Here is a 16,733-nt window from a genome sequence, read left to right as displayed (position 1 = left end):
AAACTCAGGTTGACAGATGCCCAAACATTTTGGACTTCAGAGCAACACTTGTTTGCCCACACCATATGTTACAGAGTGGGAAAAAACAACCATTTACAACTTGCAAATATTACTCACAGTTATAAAGAATTGGATATTAAATATTTATTACACAGCTAGAAACCAAACCTTTATATGTGAAACTCTAAAGCAACACATTTTGAGGGTAGCAAATAATTATGCTATGCAGTTATCTTACACAAAACTATGTCTGGCTGTCCATCGACAGAAACATTCATAGTTCATTTGGGTTGAAAAAAATAGCAGAACCAACCCTCGGGAAAAAAACTCCTCAGCTAAAGCAACCAATTGTTGATGCCTCTCTCATATACAGCTGCTTGTGTAAAATATATTTATATAGGCACAAAAACCAGACAGAGCATTTGTAGCCTCACCTCCTTCACAGTGAATTACCATTTGCCTTGCTCCAGACAAAAATACATATCCTTCAGTATAACAGGATGGCCTATGTCTATAATGCCCTCTAACATATTTGTAGTTTGATAATGTGCCACCTGAAGCACCTCATCTCCATAAAAAACAAGCCACAAATAAGATATACTAAACACATAAACAACTCATTGTTCAGTTGTTTATGAATGCATTCTTTTAAAGCGGACCTGTCACCCTAAGAAATAACTCTAAATTATTTTCTATATTGTTAGTTAAGCAAAATAAATTTTACTTACTCTATATAAATAATATAAATCTTGTTTCCTTCCGTCTTGGAATTGCTCAATCAAAGCAAGCAGGCAGGCACCATTTTGTGGACACTGTTATTAAGGCAAGCTTTGTATCATGCCAAAATCTTGTTTCTGTGCCAGAATGGGGGACCTGATGCCCATACCCATGCACTGGCTACACAATTAGATGAGGAGGAGGGAGGGGAAAGTGAGATGTGCAGTGATATCTAGGTAGTGCTGAACAGAAAGCTAAAGGTATTGTCTGCCCCGCCTCTATGCCCAAGGCATAGAGGCGGGGCAAGCAATATATGATTGACATGTTTAATTTGAAAAGGACGTTTATTATACAGCTTTTTATGTCTGGGTGACAGGTCCACTTTAAGCTCCTTTTAATATCCTTACTGGGCACTGGTGCCCAAGATTGCACTGCATACCCAAAGTAAGGCCCCACAGAGGCAAAATGAAGCTATAATGCCTCTTTGTATGCAAGATAGTATTTTATCATACACTAGGGGGCAGATTTACTAATCCACGAACGGACCGAAAGTGTCCGAACGCGTTTTTTCATAATGATTGGTATTTTTGCGACTTTTCCGTCCGTATGTCCTGCGATTTTTTCGCCGCCGTCACGACCTTTTCGTATATCTTATGCAACTTTTTCGTCGCGAAAAAAGTGGATTGGTTTTTCCGCCGTTTACAATCGCTCCATACGAAAAAATCATGACGGCGACAAAAAAGTTGCGCAAAATACGATAAAGTCGCGACAACAACGAAAAAGTTGTGACAAATACGAAAAATCGTGACGGCAAAATTTCCGTTTCCAATACGATTTTTTCCCTTTCAGGATTCGGACTAGTGGATTAGTAAATCAGCCCCTAGGAGTCATTTATGACCCGTGGGGGGGTGTCATAACATCTTGCATTTATCAATATTTAACCTAATTTATTAATTGGCTGCCTCTTTGTATGCAATATAGTATTTTATCATACACTAGGGGGCAGATTTACTAATCCACGAACGGGCCGAAAGCGTCCAAACGCGTTTTTTTCGTAATGATTGGTATTTTTGCGACTTTTCCGTCCGTATGTCCTGCGATTTTTTCACCGCCGTCGCGACCTTTTCATATATCTTATGCAACTTTTTCGTCGCCGTCGCGAAAAAATCGGATTGGTTTTTCCGCCGTTTACTATCGCTCAATACGAAAAAATCGTGACGGTGACGAAAAAGACACGCAAAATACGATAAAGTCGCGACGACGACGAAAAAGTCGTGACAAATACAAAAAATCGTGACGGCAAAATTTCTGTTTCCAATACGATTTTTTCCCTTTCAGGATTCGGACTCGTGGATTAGTAAATTAGCCCCTAGGAGTCATTTATGACCCGTGGGGGGGTGTCATAACATCTTGCATTTATCAATATTTAACCTAATTTATTAATTGGCTGCCTACTTCACAAGGTTATTCAAATTGCTCAAATATCCTGTGTGTACAATGAACCAAGGACAAACCCCTAAGGTACTTCAGTACAGCTGCCCATGAACAGCTTGAATCACAATATCACACTGTACATTTACTGTTGGTAAATGTACCAAACCTCTGGCCTCAGCCCACTGTCAGATCCATGTATTGTCATAAAAAAAAACATTATCTTTAGTGCTCTCTTGTCTTGTTTTCCTAAATCCCTGCCAGTCCTCTGATCAAAAGGAACAAGCAATAAAAATATATGCCACACCGGGTAAAACACTAAATGCAATTACAGATATCAAAGTATAAAAGTTTGCATATACAATTATTTGCAAATTATACAATATGTACTTTTGTGCACCTTGTGTCTTCTCTTTGAGAGGGTCTAAAATAAAAAATACAAATGGTATCATTGTTGCTAGTTTAGGATATAAATAGAGCCCTTTTGCTAAATGTTATAGACAGTTTAAGTCGTGTGTAATGGCGCCAATGACGTACCTTTGTTGGATCAAGGGTTGATACGCCCAAATAAATATCTATGTATTTTTGCAGCTGCTCTACTTGATTAATAATAATAAAATCTACTACTTATTTGGATACGCCACATATATATCAATGTTAGGCAATGTGCTGCCAATCATATATGTACAAAACTCACCTGAGGATCTCTTGAATAATTTATTCTCAGTGGAAATATACAAAATATTCCAAATGAAAATTCACTTATCCATCTGGGTCTTAAAAATCAGCAACTACAGCAGCTTCTGTGGGCAAAAAGAGTTCTCTCTTGAAAAACGTTGGTTACTGTCCCTTACATGCAGCACGAGTTTAGCAGTCACTGGGTGGGTTGGCCTGCATCCCTTGCTTCGCTTTCAGCTTTGGAACTGTAGTTAGAAATAGCCAGTGTGGACTTCCTATGGTCCCTCAGGGTATGTGCATTCAGCATCTCCAGCAGCAAATCATACACAGGCACCACGTTCTTGCATTTCATACTTAGCAGATGCTCCATGCCTTTATTGCTGCAACAGAAAATACTTCATTAGATATCCTTGCAATAAGGAGCATACCCAATTTACTTGTCAGTCATGAACTACTGTATAAAGAACCTAAAGTAATTGGATAAAAAAAAAGAAGCCAAAAAAGCACAAAAAAAAAACAAAGCAATCACCCTCCAGGTATTCTGTTGTTGTTGGCCCCATTCTTTGCAGGTTTCTGTGGCACTTTGATGTAAGGAATAATAGCAGGAATGTTTGGCTTTCTGTGCTTGTTTATGCATAAAGATGTGTCCTTCACTAGTGAGATTTACCATTTTAAAATGCTGTTCAAAACAGTAAGTTCAAAACAGAAGCTGCCAGAAAGAAAAGGTTTGAGAATAAAAGCTGTAATATATCGGGCGCTAAGGTTTTCAGAAATATTGTGCTCATGTAGGCTCCTCGTGTAGGCCAATATTTAGTATGGCTTGTCATATGGTACCAAGGTCACAGATAAATATATTGGTGCACATATCAACTCTTCTGTAGTTCCAGGAGAATCTAAAACCACAAATAAACAGATTTCCCCAACTCCCCTCTAAACCTTTTCACCTTTTTACCTCTTAGGAATGCAAGCCAAGGTGGGAAGTACAGGAAGTCAATAGCGATGGACTGCTAGCACTGCAGAAAGGTGCTTGGTAAGGCAATTAGGCCTATAGCTACACAATCTGTTTGATGTTATGGTCTGCAGTCAAACCAGAAATATCTTGGCCTATAGGCCCATAGGAAAGCTACATGGGCATCACTTCGCAATGTGGTACAAGAGCAAAGAAGCAGGTGAGACTCCAGGAAAAGCTATTAACCATATTTTGGACTATATTGCCAAACACTAGCTGCCTCTAAAACTCCCCAGTAAAAAACATAAGATGATTAACTATGGCACGTGCCTATCATCAGTCTGTCTTGTTCTTGTTTTTAGTATGTCTGGTCACCTTTGGAACCGATTGAGGATCAGCTAATTGATTTACAGTTATAATTTTCTGTTAACTGTTAATTACTGGCATCATTCATAAGCTTGTAAATCATTACACAACAATTTTCCCCACATTCTTCTTATTAATGTGTCCCCAATGGATATGGTAAGTGCCACAGTGGTTTTATTTAGCACAACTCTGTGAGCAGACATAGCATGTGAACAACGTAGAACATTTAAGCTACAGAAAATTAATAAAATATTTTTATGGGGGTTATGTAATAATAGCCAACCACTCAGAGGTCGCTTCCAGTGGCCTCAAACAAGGTGTGCTGCCAACCACATAGGGGCACCCTCTGTACATAGGTACCCCCAGGTACATTTTACATGCCTGTGTTGAATGTGGTTCATGGGTAAAAAAGTTTTGGGACCCCTGGCCTATACCAACCACGTGTGAATGCGTTGGGTTATTACACCTTGGCAGGCTTTATATATTTTATTACATATGGAGGTTAAAGGTGATCTGGTGACCAGTCGTACCAATCACCCTAGCATCCCAATGTAGAAGTCTGATTTTCCTATGTTTTAGAGAAACATACTGACAGTTGTTTTATGAAAATGGATTCCCTACAATCATTTCCTTTTCCAAATATAATTAAGATACCTAATATATTAATATATAGAGAAGTTACACAATATCTGTTACAGTAGATAACTTTTACATCAGCCCAGTAGTCCAAAGACTTTTATTTAAAGATCTATTTCACTTTTTTTCTTAATCAGTACAGATTGGGCAATTTTTTTTACTCACCACCCAGATTCTTTTTTTAATTGCATTTAAAAAATATTAGATATTTTTCCTAATCATCACAATTTGGGCATTTTTTATTGACTCCAGAATTTGCAGAGCTCAGTGAAGATTTGGGATCTATTGTCCAAAAGCCCTGAAAGCTCTGAAATATTGCAGTGCTCTTTCCCATAGTTCTACAGGTAAACAATGCTTCCATATTGACTGATTGCATGTTGCTCTATAATAATAACACCATGCCTTGTTACTGCTTCATGTTATTGAAGGTAGCACAAATCTACCCTGATTGCAGAACAAGCTTACTGACTATTTTTAATGTTCTCACTGCCTCATATTACAGAAAACCTCAGGTTCCAGGCATGCTGACTAATAAACTCTATAGCTGTATGAAATTTGCCTCCCCCCACCAAATGTACTGCCAGTGATTTGGCATAGTAACCAAGAAAGTATTACAAGAAGTAAATGCCATGTCAAATACTGCAAATATACTATATATAGGGACATATGAAGGCTCATTAAAACATGGCTGAACATTGGACCACTGTTTTTTTTCTTAAAATAAAGCCTTTTGATGTGACCTGTAGAGCACAGTGCTATTTAGTGATATACTTGGTGTGTATTACCGCGTGGCCTGAGGCGGCTGTCACTGTGATTTACTTGTTGAGATCGCTGCAGGTATATTTCTATTGCTGCACGGGACTGTGTGGTGATAAGGTGTGAGATTTATTACACTAGTGTCTGTGACCTGGACTCTGCGAACAAATGTACTAAAAGAGAGTTTATAAATGTATTAATAAACAGTTGATGTAAATAGAGCGCTGCCATGATTGGCTTTAAGCCCCACCCCTATTGAACTTGTGAATCCTTGTACTCTTGTATATATTGTATTTAGCCCACCCACTAATGAATTAGGCGCTCTCCTGTCACTCCACTTTTTATTGATTTGTACTGGGATTAATTAGCCAGTCGGAATGCTATCAACTGATTTTCAGTTGATTTGATTTTATGAATTTGATGAATTTTTAAACCAATTATGTATACCAATAAAGATTATTATTTTAAGGCATAACACTAAATAATAAGTTTTCATTATGTATAGTTGATATGGGTGGCAAACACCCTGTGTGCCTGATATGGATAGTATGGAATAGATAACACACTCTTCCTTTGTAATTACTATTTACTGATATATATATATATACATATATATACACTCTTGCTTGAGCCATTGGCCCATTGGCAATGACATTTTGGTGAAATTTATGAAATAAAGAAACATATGTCACCTTCCTGAGCTGAAAGACAGGAAAAAAAAGCATTTCCCCCATGTATTGCCATAATTGCCTTTGTCAATATACCTGGCGTGCCTAACATGAGAAAGAAGCATGAGTAAATTAGCCAAACGAGTTGACTGCTGGCGGAAGGGAATGCCGCTCTTGGCAATAACCCAAACCAAAGCATCGGTCACTGTGTTCAACAGGTGGTGTAGTTTCCTACTGCTCTCAGACTCCTCCTCTGAACTGGTCAGTGGGAACATATCTGTAAAGAGAAAACAAAACGATATTTAATTTAACTAAAAATTGGGGTTTTGATATCTTTGGACACAACATTCATGAATTCTCATAGCTCGTATAAACAGACACTTCTAGATCACTGAATGTATGGGTTACCAGCATCTACATGTGTTTTTCCAGACATTGTTGCAAGACTGGGCCATAAAAACAGGAAAGGAATGGTCAGTGGAACTATATTTGTATAGTGCCCAATGGGGCACTGGCATATGTAAACTATCAATATATGTTCATAAACAGAAGAATCTGAGAATTTAAGGTGACGTATGCCAAAAGAAGCCAAAAAGCCTACCAATGTACATTAAATGCAATCAAAGCCTTCTCATAACAAGAGGAATTCTCATGTCCCTATATATCCATAAAGCTTAGATACAGCCCAGATACAGCCTTAAAGGAGAGCTAAACACTAAAAATGAATGCTATATTTTATAAACTGACCCTGTTGCACCAGCCCAAAGGTTCAGCATGGCTATAGTAGTAATGATCCAGTACTGTCTGTTAGAAGTGTCAGTGACATTCACACGCTCAGTAGGCTCTGGGCGGCTGTTGGGAAGCTGAGCTTAGGGGTTGTAGCAAATTATAAAGAATGAGTTTCCTCTGTCATATAAATTGATGCTACAGGGCTGATTATTAAAGTCTCATGCTAATTGCACCGGTTACAGAGCTGAGATGTACTAATAATCTTAATTATTTACTAATCAGCCTCATATTGTGACATTTATATTCTATATATACAGTATATTGTGAGTCAGTTACCCTAAGCTCAGTAAGTGACAGCAGCATAGAGCATGTGCAGGGAATCAGCAGAAAGGAAGATGGGGGGCTACTGGGGGCATGTTTGAAAGCTGTGGCTGTATGTACAACATTTCTGCCCAACTTATTTAGTTAAGCTCTAGTTCTCCTTGAAAGTCATAAATCCAAACTTGCTGATAGCCCCTTTTGGGCAGATGTGTGCAAGATATTGAGACATGTCTTCTAACTCGTGGGACTTGGGGAAGCAGCAAAGATTTTACTGTAAAGCAAGCACTAATGTTGTGACTGCATCACAAGAACCATAAATACATTTTTACTGTAAAGAGAGTCCTTATTTCTGGTAGATTTTCCTATTGCTGTTCCTTTTGGCCTCATATGGTTGTTTTGGCCATTGTTATGCTCAGGCATAAAACAGAAACAGAATCTCCTGTCTCCTCTTCTTTCAGAGATGTATGGTAAACTCTCTGTTAATGGCAGACCTGGGGATAACAGACAGACCACTGATAAGAACCAATTGTTTGTGCATTTGTGAGCGGTATCCCACCTCTCCACACCACTGACTGCCACTGGCAGAGCCTTTTCCATACATTTTTATGACAGTTAGTGATGGGTCTGTGTTTTGACTGCTGGAACCACTGGTTTTTCTCCAAGCAGAGCAGTCAAAATGATCTTTATGCCATGAGCTTCAAGTGCAAAACTAACTGTATAGGGATCACTGGAATCACTGCAAAAGAGAGAGCAGGCTGAGTAAATAACCACCCTTTAAATGCTTTCTCTAGAATATTTAATCATTTGCCTGGTAGAATATCACATAAAAGTAGCACAATGACCTTGGACATATCTTAACACTTGTGATGCAATAAATACTAATATTTACTCTGTGCCCCGAATGCCCCTGTGACTACTGTTTTAAACATGAAGTAAAGCCTAAAACAGTCTAAAAGTCTAAAATATTAGAGAATTTGACGGACAAAGGAATGATTTTTTTTTAGAAATACAATCCTTTTGCAATGGAAATGATGACTTTTAACATTCTCCTTACCAGTGCACACTTAAAGCTTGTAGGATTGTATTAAAGCATTGAATGTATAATTTCAACACCAGTTTGTTTGCTTTTACCTACTGCAAGATCATTGCCGGCTATAAAAAGTTAATGATCTTACATAATTGCACAATGTGCCCATTGTTCCGTTGGATGCTTGCCAGCTTGCAAAGTCTCCTCTGCAGAGTTGGACCATGGACCAGGTTTGTAGGGATGATCTTATCCATTTCTATTCTGTATAGCACGCAGTTACCAGAGTACTTGACTTGGGTTAACATGGAGATAAACTATTAGTATGTCCATGCTTTCATTTGTCTTAAGTTTCAACCCAAGCCTTCCTGGGTTTGCTATCTTTCTTCCCTAGCAATTACATTTAAATCAAGAATCCCTAGCGTAACCCTCAGTTGGTCATAGAAATCGCTATGGCATCTTGCTGGACCATCTCCAATTCAGTATGTTTCATACCCCCCAAAGAGGATCATATGATTGATTAGCTACACAATGCAACATATTGATTTAGATCATTCAGTACATGTTAGAGTGTAAAAAAAAAAAGGCACAAAGTTTGTCCAAGAGCAGTAACCCATAGCAACCAATAAAATGCTTGTTTTTAAACAAGTGACCAGTAAATGCTTCCTGTTGATTTGTTACTAAGGGTTTCCTGGGCAAACTTATGCTTTTTATTACATAACTCTTAAGTGATAACTCAGGGATTGCAGCCAGTACTTACGAGAGTTGAGGAGGATCATAACCTTGAGACACAGAAACTCTCTATGTTGAAGTTTAAGCTCTCTCAGTCTAGATGTTGTTGCTAGCAGCATATCAAATATTTCCAGAATTCCTTCCACACACTTCCCTTCATCCCTAGGAGCATACCAATAAGAATTTACCAGCAGTCAGTATACACCATATTACTAGTGTACATTGTAAAGCATTAACATGTCATAGTACTACAGAGATCTGGACAAATGCAGATGTAGCAGCCATTGCTTTTACATAATTATTTCTAAAGCTATGAGGTAGACTGGGGGTCAATATAAACACAACTATAGGAAAAAATAAATTGCACGGCATACAAATGCGAAATGCGAAGGGACACCATTAAATTCTATGGGAAAAGTGCAGAAATTTGTGGACAACATTCTAATCATTTTATCCATCAGTAAATAATGTATCCCTTATAAGTACATATACCTTCTGATAGCACTAGTGACAAAGGTAACACCGATTACTGATGGGGTTACATTGGCCACTGAAAAGTAAATCTTAAAATTAAATGGGAGTGGAAAAATACAAACAGGAACAGAGTCTTATTATATCAGCATTGGAGCCCCAGTACAGATGGAACATTGGATGCTAGCTATTCAGTTATTAAGATGGCAGCCAAACTGCTTATTATACTTATATAGCCGAGGTGCTGAAGGTTGCCTAATCCTACTTGTGTTTAGAGCAGGGATGTTGAACTGTTGGCCCTATTTACAGCAGAGAACTTTGTATGATGCATTACATACAAATATATACAAAGCAAGGATTTACAACAAGCTAATAAAAAAAGCTTAAAAACATCCTAATACAAAGCTGTAGTTAATAACAAGGTAAAAATACCATAGGTTAAATGCCTGCCAGGACAAGTCTCTTTAATTCCTCTCTTGCACTGGAGAACAACTTGATTCAATCTATAATTTTCCTGTGTGCCTCACCTTGTTATGAACCCCTAAAGGCTGGTACAAACTGAACAGCTTCAAGTACTCCGTGCACTACAGGTACTCCATAATGGAATCATTTATTAACCAGGACCGTGTGTACCTTTGGAAATCCTTTGTTAAAATGAGATTGCGCCCTCACTGGAACAAGGGCTTTTCTTTTAATTTACCACACTGTATACAATTATTAGAGATTTAGAAAGATCACCCCAATGTTTACACACAAAACTGTACTGTACCAAAGTTTCTTTCGTACATTGAGATGCCGTCATGAATATTTACTGAGGCTGCAGCATCTAATGTATTCTAATTAGCCTAATTGTTAAACCAACCCTACAAAACCAAGAATATTTTCCATTGTTTACAATCACAGGAGGATTCAAAACAACCTAGAAAGGTAACAAATGCAAACTGCCCGTGATTCAAAACACATTTCAAGATATTATATAAGGCAAAAATATTTATAAGGCAACTACGAAGGAACAAGTTGGTTGTCCTTTCTACAGAGCTAAGGTTTGCGGAACAAATTAGCATGGTTATATGATAGAAGCACAGCAACGGCATGAACAAGTTTGTAGAGTTTGAAATGAAAGTAGATGAGGAGCCAAGAGGTTTCTACTTTGTTGAAATGAAAATCATGATCAGGGCTAGAAAGTGAGAAGCTGCTTTAATTGGATGCTAAAGGAAACAAGATTTACAATGTAAAGTACACCAGGTGGGTGTGTGGGCTTTAGGGCTCATTTGCCAATACTAGGAGGAAGCAAGTGCTAATGGCTGCAAAATGATTGCACTTTATGCCTGCTGCTGACACTGAACATCTGAGCTCTGTGCCCTTGTGTCAGTGGGACCTTTGACAGCGCATCAGCTTCATGACAAAAAGCATAGTATTCAACTCCTATCTTAAAGGAATACTGTCATGGGAAAACGTTTTTTTTCAAAACACATCAGTTAATAGAGCTTCTCCCAAAGAATCCTGCATTTTTTATATTTCATTTTGAAATGTCACATGGGGCTAGCCATATTCTTAATTTCCCTGAGTGCCACAACCATGTGACCTGTGCTCTCATAAATTTCAGTCACACTTTAACACTGAGCTGCAGAACAATGGGAAGGGAGCAAGATAGCAGCTCCCAGTAGATATTAGAATAGCACTCAATAGTAAGAAATCCAAGTCCAGCTTGGGACTCCTCCAGTTCCATGGGAGTAGGAGAAACAATAGGTTACCTGAAAGCACTTCTAATGTGTAGCGCTAGCCTTCTGAAAGCTCAGACTACACACCAATATTACAGCTAAAAAAAATATATTTGGTGGTCCAAAAATACAATTTTAAATGATAGAGTGAATTATTTGCTATGTAAACAGTGTAAATGTAAGCGTAAATAAAAAGTACTCCATAAAAATCATGACAGAATCCCTTTAAACAGACATTATGTAGAGAGCTCCAGAGCACCTTACATTCCCTGGTGCAAGGGTGATGCAAGAGGATGCCCAGGTCTCGGTGCTGACCCTCTGAAATGTAGCAGCACCGTATATAGAGACATGCACCATTGATTTAATGAAAGACAATACTGTTGTCTTCATGCTGTATATTTATAAATCCACTATTACAGATATGGGGTCTATTATCTGCAATACTCGAGACCTGGGCTTTTCCAGAAAGGCGTCTTTCAGTAATTGAAAACAAAACTTTAGTTTATGTTTCACATATAGAAATAGAATAGAATAGGTGTTTATGTAATTAACAATGCAGTTGAAGTTCTTTAGCCAAACATGTTTCTTCTGATTGTAAAAAACCTATGCTCTGAGTTATTGTGGGCATAGGAAAAACTAATGTACAGGTATGATTAGTGCACCAGAGGCCACCCATTTATATGAGCAGAACCTTCATTTGAAGCAGCGTAGGTGGTTTTTCACGGTGAGGGCAGTGAGGTTGGGGAATGCCCTTCTTAGTGATGTTGTGATGGCAGATTCTGTTAATGCCTTTAAGAGGGGCTTGGGTGATTTCTTGAACAAGGACTTTGTTTTTTTTTCAACCCAGCTAAGTTATGTAACTATGTAACCCTAACTCAGCCATAACTGATAACTATAAGGAAAAAAGGACATATTTGTGCAACGGAATTATTAGGCATCCAGAACAATTCAGAGGCTTTTGTGTTACTGCAATGTTTTCCCTTTGAACTAAACATTGTCCAACCATAATGTATTCTCAAGGTGCCTTAGACTTAAACTGCACCAGCTCTAATATAGAGGGTTCCTTTGTCCCTGAAACTCACCTGTCAAGGGTAAGATCTGGGGCAAATAAAAGCTTGCCGGGGTGATCAATTGATCTCCACATTAGTCCCATCATTAGAACCTCCAGCCAACAGCTCTCCAGCAGACGTACTTGGTCATACAAGCTTAGCTCCACAAAACCTAGGAACATCAATATACTTTTAGTTTTGCTAGTTACACTTTTTCCTTTCATTCTTGTCCAATATTTCTATCATACATATCTGCATTTCTGCATGTAGCGGGGTTCTTTCATGTCTTTTGGATGCTTTCCCATATTACTTGTTCTCTAGATGATTCATTTTCATATTTTTGTAGGTAACCTTTCTTTTCAGCCAAAAGAATCAGAATTTCTGCATTTTTTTACATTTATTTTAATGATATCCTCACTGGACGACCAATCATTTTGTTTGATCAGCAATGCTGTGTAAACTATAAATACAATAGAACTTTACAAAATATGAACTAGAATTGTCTGTTCACTTTTTCTGCCTGAATCTTACATGCTCATTGTGACTTTCAGTTAAGTAAACCAGAGTCACACAGGTGACTAGGGCATTAAACATTTCCCTATCTGATGTAGCTAGTTGCAGTTAGGCAGTCTAACATGAAACAATATGACTTGCCCAGTTTTAGCTTTTAAGCCCAACCATTGCTACATCAGGTAAATGAGAGGAGCATTTTGGCATCTATGTCATCCAGATAATACATCATCCAGATAATACATCAGAGGAGAACACCTATACAACTGAACAGAGCTGTGAATGCCCTTTATGGCAAACTGTGTCAAACTGTCTGATTTGATAAATATGCCTCCTCATTTCTGGTCCCACTACCACTCAGTTAACTGTTTGTTAGTTAGGCAGAAAGTTTTAGAAGCACGCCCTAGTCCTTTCTACATATTCTGTATCCACTGTCCTTGTTAGAGTATCTTGCCACAGGCAGCCATCAGGTTCAGAAGCAACCACAGTTTGCTCATCATATAATTTTCAATAAATATTTGTTTTATGAAAAGAAGCCAATATATGTGCTATCAGAAAAGCAGATCTACCTGAACATTCAGTCCAGTTGATGCAATAGGCCATGAAGCACCAATTACATGAAGAACATCTTTTATTACCTGGAATTTTCTTGGCCCATCCTATCATGTGAACCAGTTCCTTGTCAGCAAGCTTGGTCAAAGACATCATCATAGAGGCTTCTGTAAAGGGTTTGCAGAGACGGTTCATTAACATCACATTGGGAGGTTCTGCATCACTAATGATAAGAACAAACTGTTCAGGCCCCAAGGAACTTGCACTGATTTCCTTTACACGCTGGATGTTGTCCGTCAGCTTTTTGTTCTTCGCCAGACAGTGCATCTGATCGTCCGAGTGTCTTCGATGACGTACAATGCGATAACCACATCGTTCTCGTCTTGTTCCTTCATCAAGATTTTAATGTTATCATTTCAAAATTGTTACTCTCACTTTATTTAAAATTATTATAATTAAACTCCAAAATAAAACTTAAAATAAATATTTAGATCCATATTTAGAATTCTTAAGTTCCATTTTTAGCCAACTAAATACACCTTAGGCTACATGTACGTCCTCAAGTGCAGTGAGCAAAGTGCATAATCACCATGTTTTTTCCCAACAATGCAGTGTTTTTCCCCAAAAAGGGGCAATGCTCTTGATGCACCTACTGCATTTGTGACCCTAACAACCAGATAGCCCCTAAATTCTAAATTAAGAGCTGCTGAACAAAAAGCTAAATAATTTAAAAACTATAAATAATATAAAATGAAGATTTTGAAAATTTTTTTTTATAGGTGAATGGCCCCTTAAGTAAGCAGTAAATTATATTTTAAAGTGCAAGTAGTAGCTGTTGGACAAAATGCCCACTCGTAGAGCAGAGATTTACATATTTAATTGAGGGAGAAGACCACGCGGTCTGGGCCACCATTGCAACCACAGGGTCTGCTTTCTTTATTGTTACGCCACTGTGCGCCTCATTACCTCTCTTTACTTATACAATCCTGGCAACTCCCCATTTGCTCTCAGAGCAGTTGCCTGTTAAGATCAACCATTTACACTGCTATATTCTCTCTTGCTGCTTCTTACCTGTGACAATGTCTTCATGCGGTACATTCTCTGTATTCCTTAATAACATTTTAATGGAAAAGCCTGCACTCAGTTTGGGAAGACAGATTAACACCCTTACCACATTTCATCATTCCTACTTCAAAGCATTTTCTCAGCCGGCAAGCTTGGCAACTTTTTCGCCTGTTTTTGTCTATTGTGCATTGGTTCGTGGCTGGACAGATGTAATCATTGTGTCCTGCAAAAGAACACATATTTAGTTATAGATATCCTCTGTTATTCTATCGCATGACAGTAGATGTACTTTTCAGTATTTGGATCCCTTCATTAGCTTGACATTACTATTTTTATTAGATCAGTGGGTTTGGTTCAGGACCCTCCATTTGGATAGAAAGATTGCAGATAAATGAAAACAATCCTGTATTTGTAATGCTGTTATAACTGAAGGCAAATTTCGAGCAGTTCCCATATCAAATTTCTAATATTGGGTAGCAAATATCAACCCAACCGGCAATCATGCCTGCCACCCTTCTTCTGGCACCCGTAGGTGGACCAGCCCTATAGTTTATGAACCCATTATATGATGCAATCTGATAATATACTTATAACATCTGTAACCCTCTGGCACCACTAAGAACTCAGATCTCAGTAATGCTAACTTGCAACATAAGACATGCATGCTGCCTGTTAGGTTGTGATTTGGGGGACACTTATTATATGTTTTTGATCATCCCAAAACACAGTACAGTGCCCATAACAACTATATTGTATGTCTGAAAAGTTTTGCCTTAAATCACTACCTGCTTCAGTTTAAAAATACTGGACACCATGCAATGCACAACAGTTACTTTAAATTTTGTTGTCTTTGTTATCTTCTGTAAACAGCAATTAATCACACTGCAGCATCAACCTATAGTTTAGGGCTCTGGCACATGGGGAGATTAGTCGCCCGCGACAAATCTCCCTGTTTGCGGGCGACTAATCTCTCCGAGTTGCCATCAGTTGCCATCCCACCGGCGAAAATGTAAGTCGGCGGTGGGATGGCACACGCGGCGGCGCGATTTCAGCAAATCGCCGAAAATGCCTCGCGGGGCAACTTCGGTGATTTGCCGAAATCGCCTGCGCAGCGTGTACCATCCCACCGCCGACTTACATGTTAGCCGGTGGGATGGTAGTTCGGGGAGATTAGTCGCCCTTGACAAGGGAGATTTGTCGCGGGCGACTAATCTCCCCGTGTACCAGAGCCCTTAGCCTTTCCAGAGGATAATGGGAGTTAAAATGTAACAAGGATTCTAAAGGTCCCCATACACAGGACGATTCTAGCTGCCCATATCGGTCCCTTAGACTGATTCGCCAGCTTATCAGCCTGTGTAGGGGCACTAACGATAAGCCTGCCCGACCGATATCTGTCTTGAAATCGCCCAGATATCGGGCAGGTTAAAAAATTTAGTCGGATCGGGGGCCGCATTGGCTCGTTGATGCAGTCCCCGATCCGACTTCGCCTATACCCGTCGTTCGAATTCGATCCGAATTAGCCTGGATCTACCCAATATCGGCCACCTGTAGGTGGGGGATCCGCTCGTATGGCCACCTTAAGAGGCAGGGTGTACAACCTTGATACCCTAAAACTCTTGAGCTTTTAAAGGAAAAAAGGAAAAATAGTTCATCACTGGTCTTTATACAAAAAACAATAGGGGTCATTTACAACTAAGTGCAAGTTTTTTGCAGTCAGTTGAGGGAAAAAATCCCATCCTTTAAAAATTGCTTTATAAAGGCACCCCTTGCTGCATAGTTGTGTTTTCCCCATCCCACTCCCCTTGCGGATTGAGTGAAGTGTGCCAATTGAATCAGGGGGCGCATGCATTTGCGTCTAAAGAATCTGCTGGAGATGTAATTTTGTTGGCGAATGCCTGAAGTAGCAAAATCGAAATACTAAAGATTTTCTTTGGAGCTGCTTCCGAATTGCGCACAGCTGCGTGCAGTTTAATACAACATCCACAGATGTGTGTATTTTAACACATTGCCCCCTTGCGACTGCTATTATGCTGGAAAAACTCATTGTGGGCAGAAGGAGGGGAAAAGCAGATGCGCATAGCATCAAACATAATGATAAAGCTCCACCTCTTTTTTCAGGTTCCCGTGTGACCCAGCTTTGCCACATTTGCCCCCAATAAGCTGCACGTGCCTATAGTGTTCTGACTAGCTTGTAATGCCACCCAGTTTGTGAACTTTTCTGCCTACCAATTCCATTATACAGTCAGTCCATTTCAGTATCTTGTAGAAGTAATAACATTTTTAAAGGGTAAATGTTAGCTGAAAATATTTCCGTCATACTCAACATGGTTTGAACAGTGTAATGAGTAGAAACACTGG

At 39.0% G+C, this 16,733-nt stretch overlaps 1 protein-coding gene across 1 annotated transcript in view; it reads right to left on the bottom strand.

Moving 5' to 3' along the window:
• Window positions 1-2,854: 2,854 nt before the first annotated feature.
• The window catches only part of esr2 (estrogen receptor 2), a 30,391-nt gene continuing 16,512 nt past the window's right edge, over window positions 2,855-16,733 (bottom strand). Inside the window, 6 exon segments of the mRNA NM_001040012.2 lie at window positions 2,855-3,206; window positions 6,298-6,478; window positions 9,036-9,169; window positions 12,282-12,420; window positions 13,397-13,699; window positions 14,482-14,598. Coding sequence (NP_001035101.1) covers window positions 3,023-3,206; window positions 6,298-6,478; window positions 9,036-9,169; window positions 12,282-12,420; window positions 13,397-13,699; window positions 14,482-14,598 — 1,058 coding nt within the window. The 3' untranslated portion in view covers window positions 2,855-3,022.

The sequence above is a fragment of the Xenopus tropicalis genome, chromosome 8 (assembly GCF_000004195.4).
Source record: "Xenopus tropicalis strain Nigerian chromosome 8, UCB_Xtro_10.0, whole genome shotgun sequence".
NCBI lineage: Eukaryota > Metazoa > Chordata > Amphibia > Anura > Pipidae > Xenopus > Xenopus tropicalis.
This window is presented reverse-complemented; position numbering and strand designations above follow the sequence as displayed.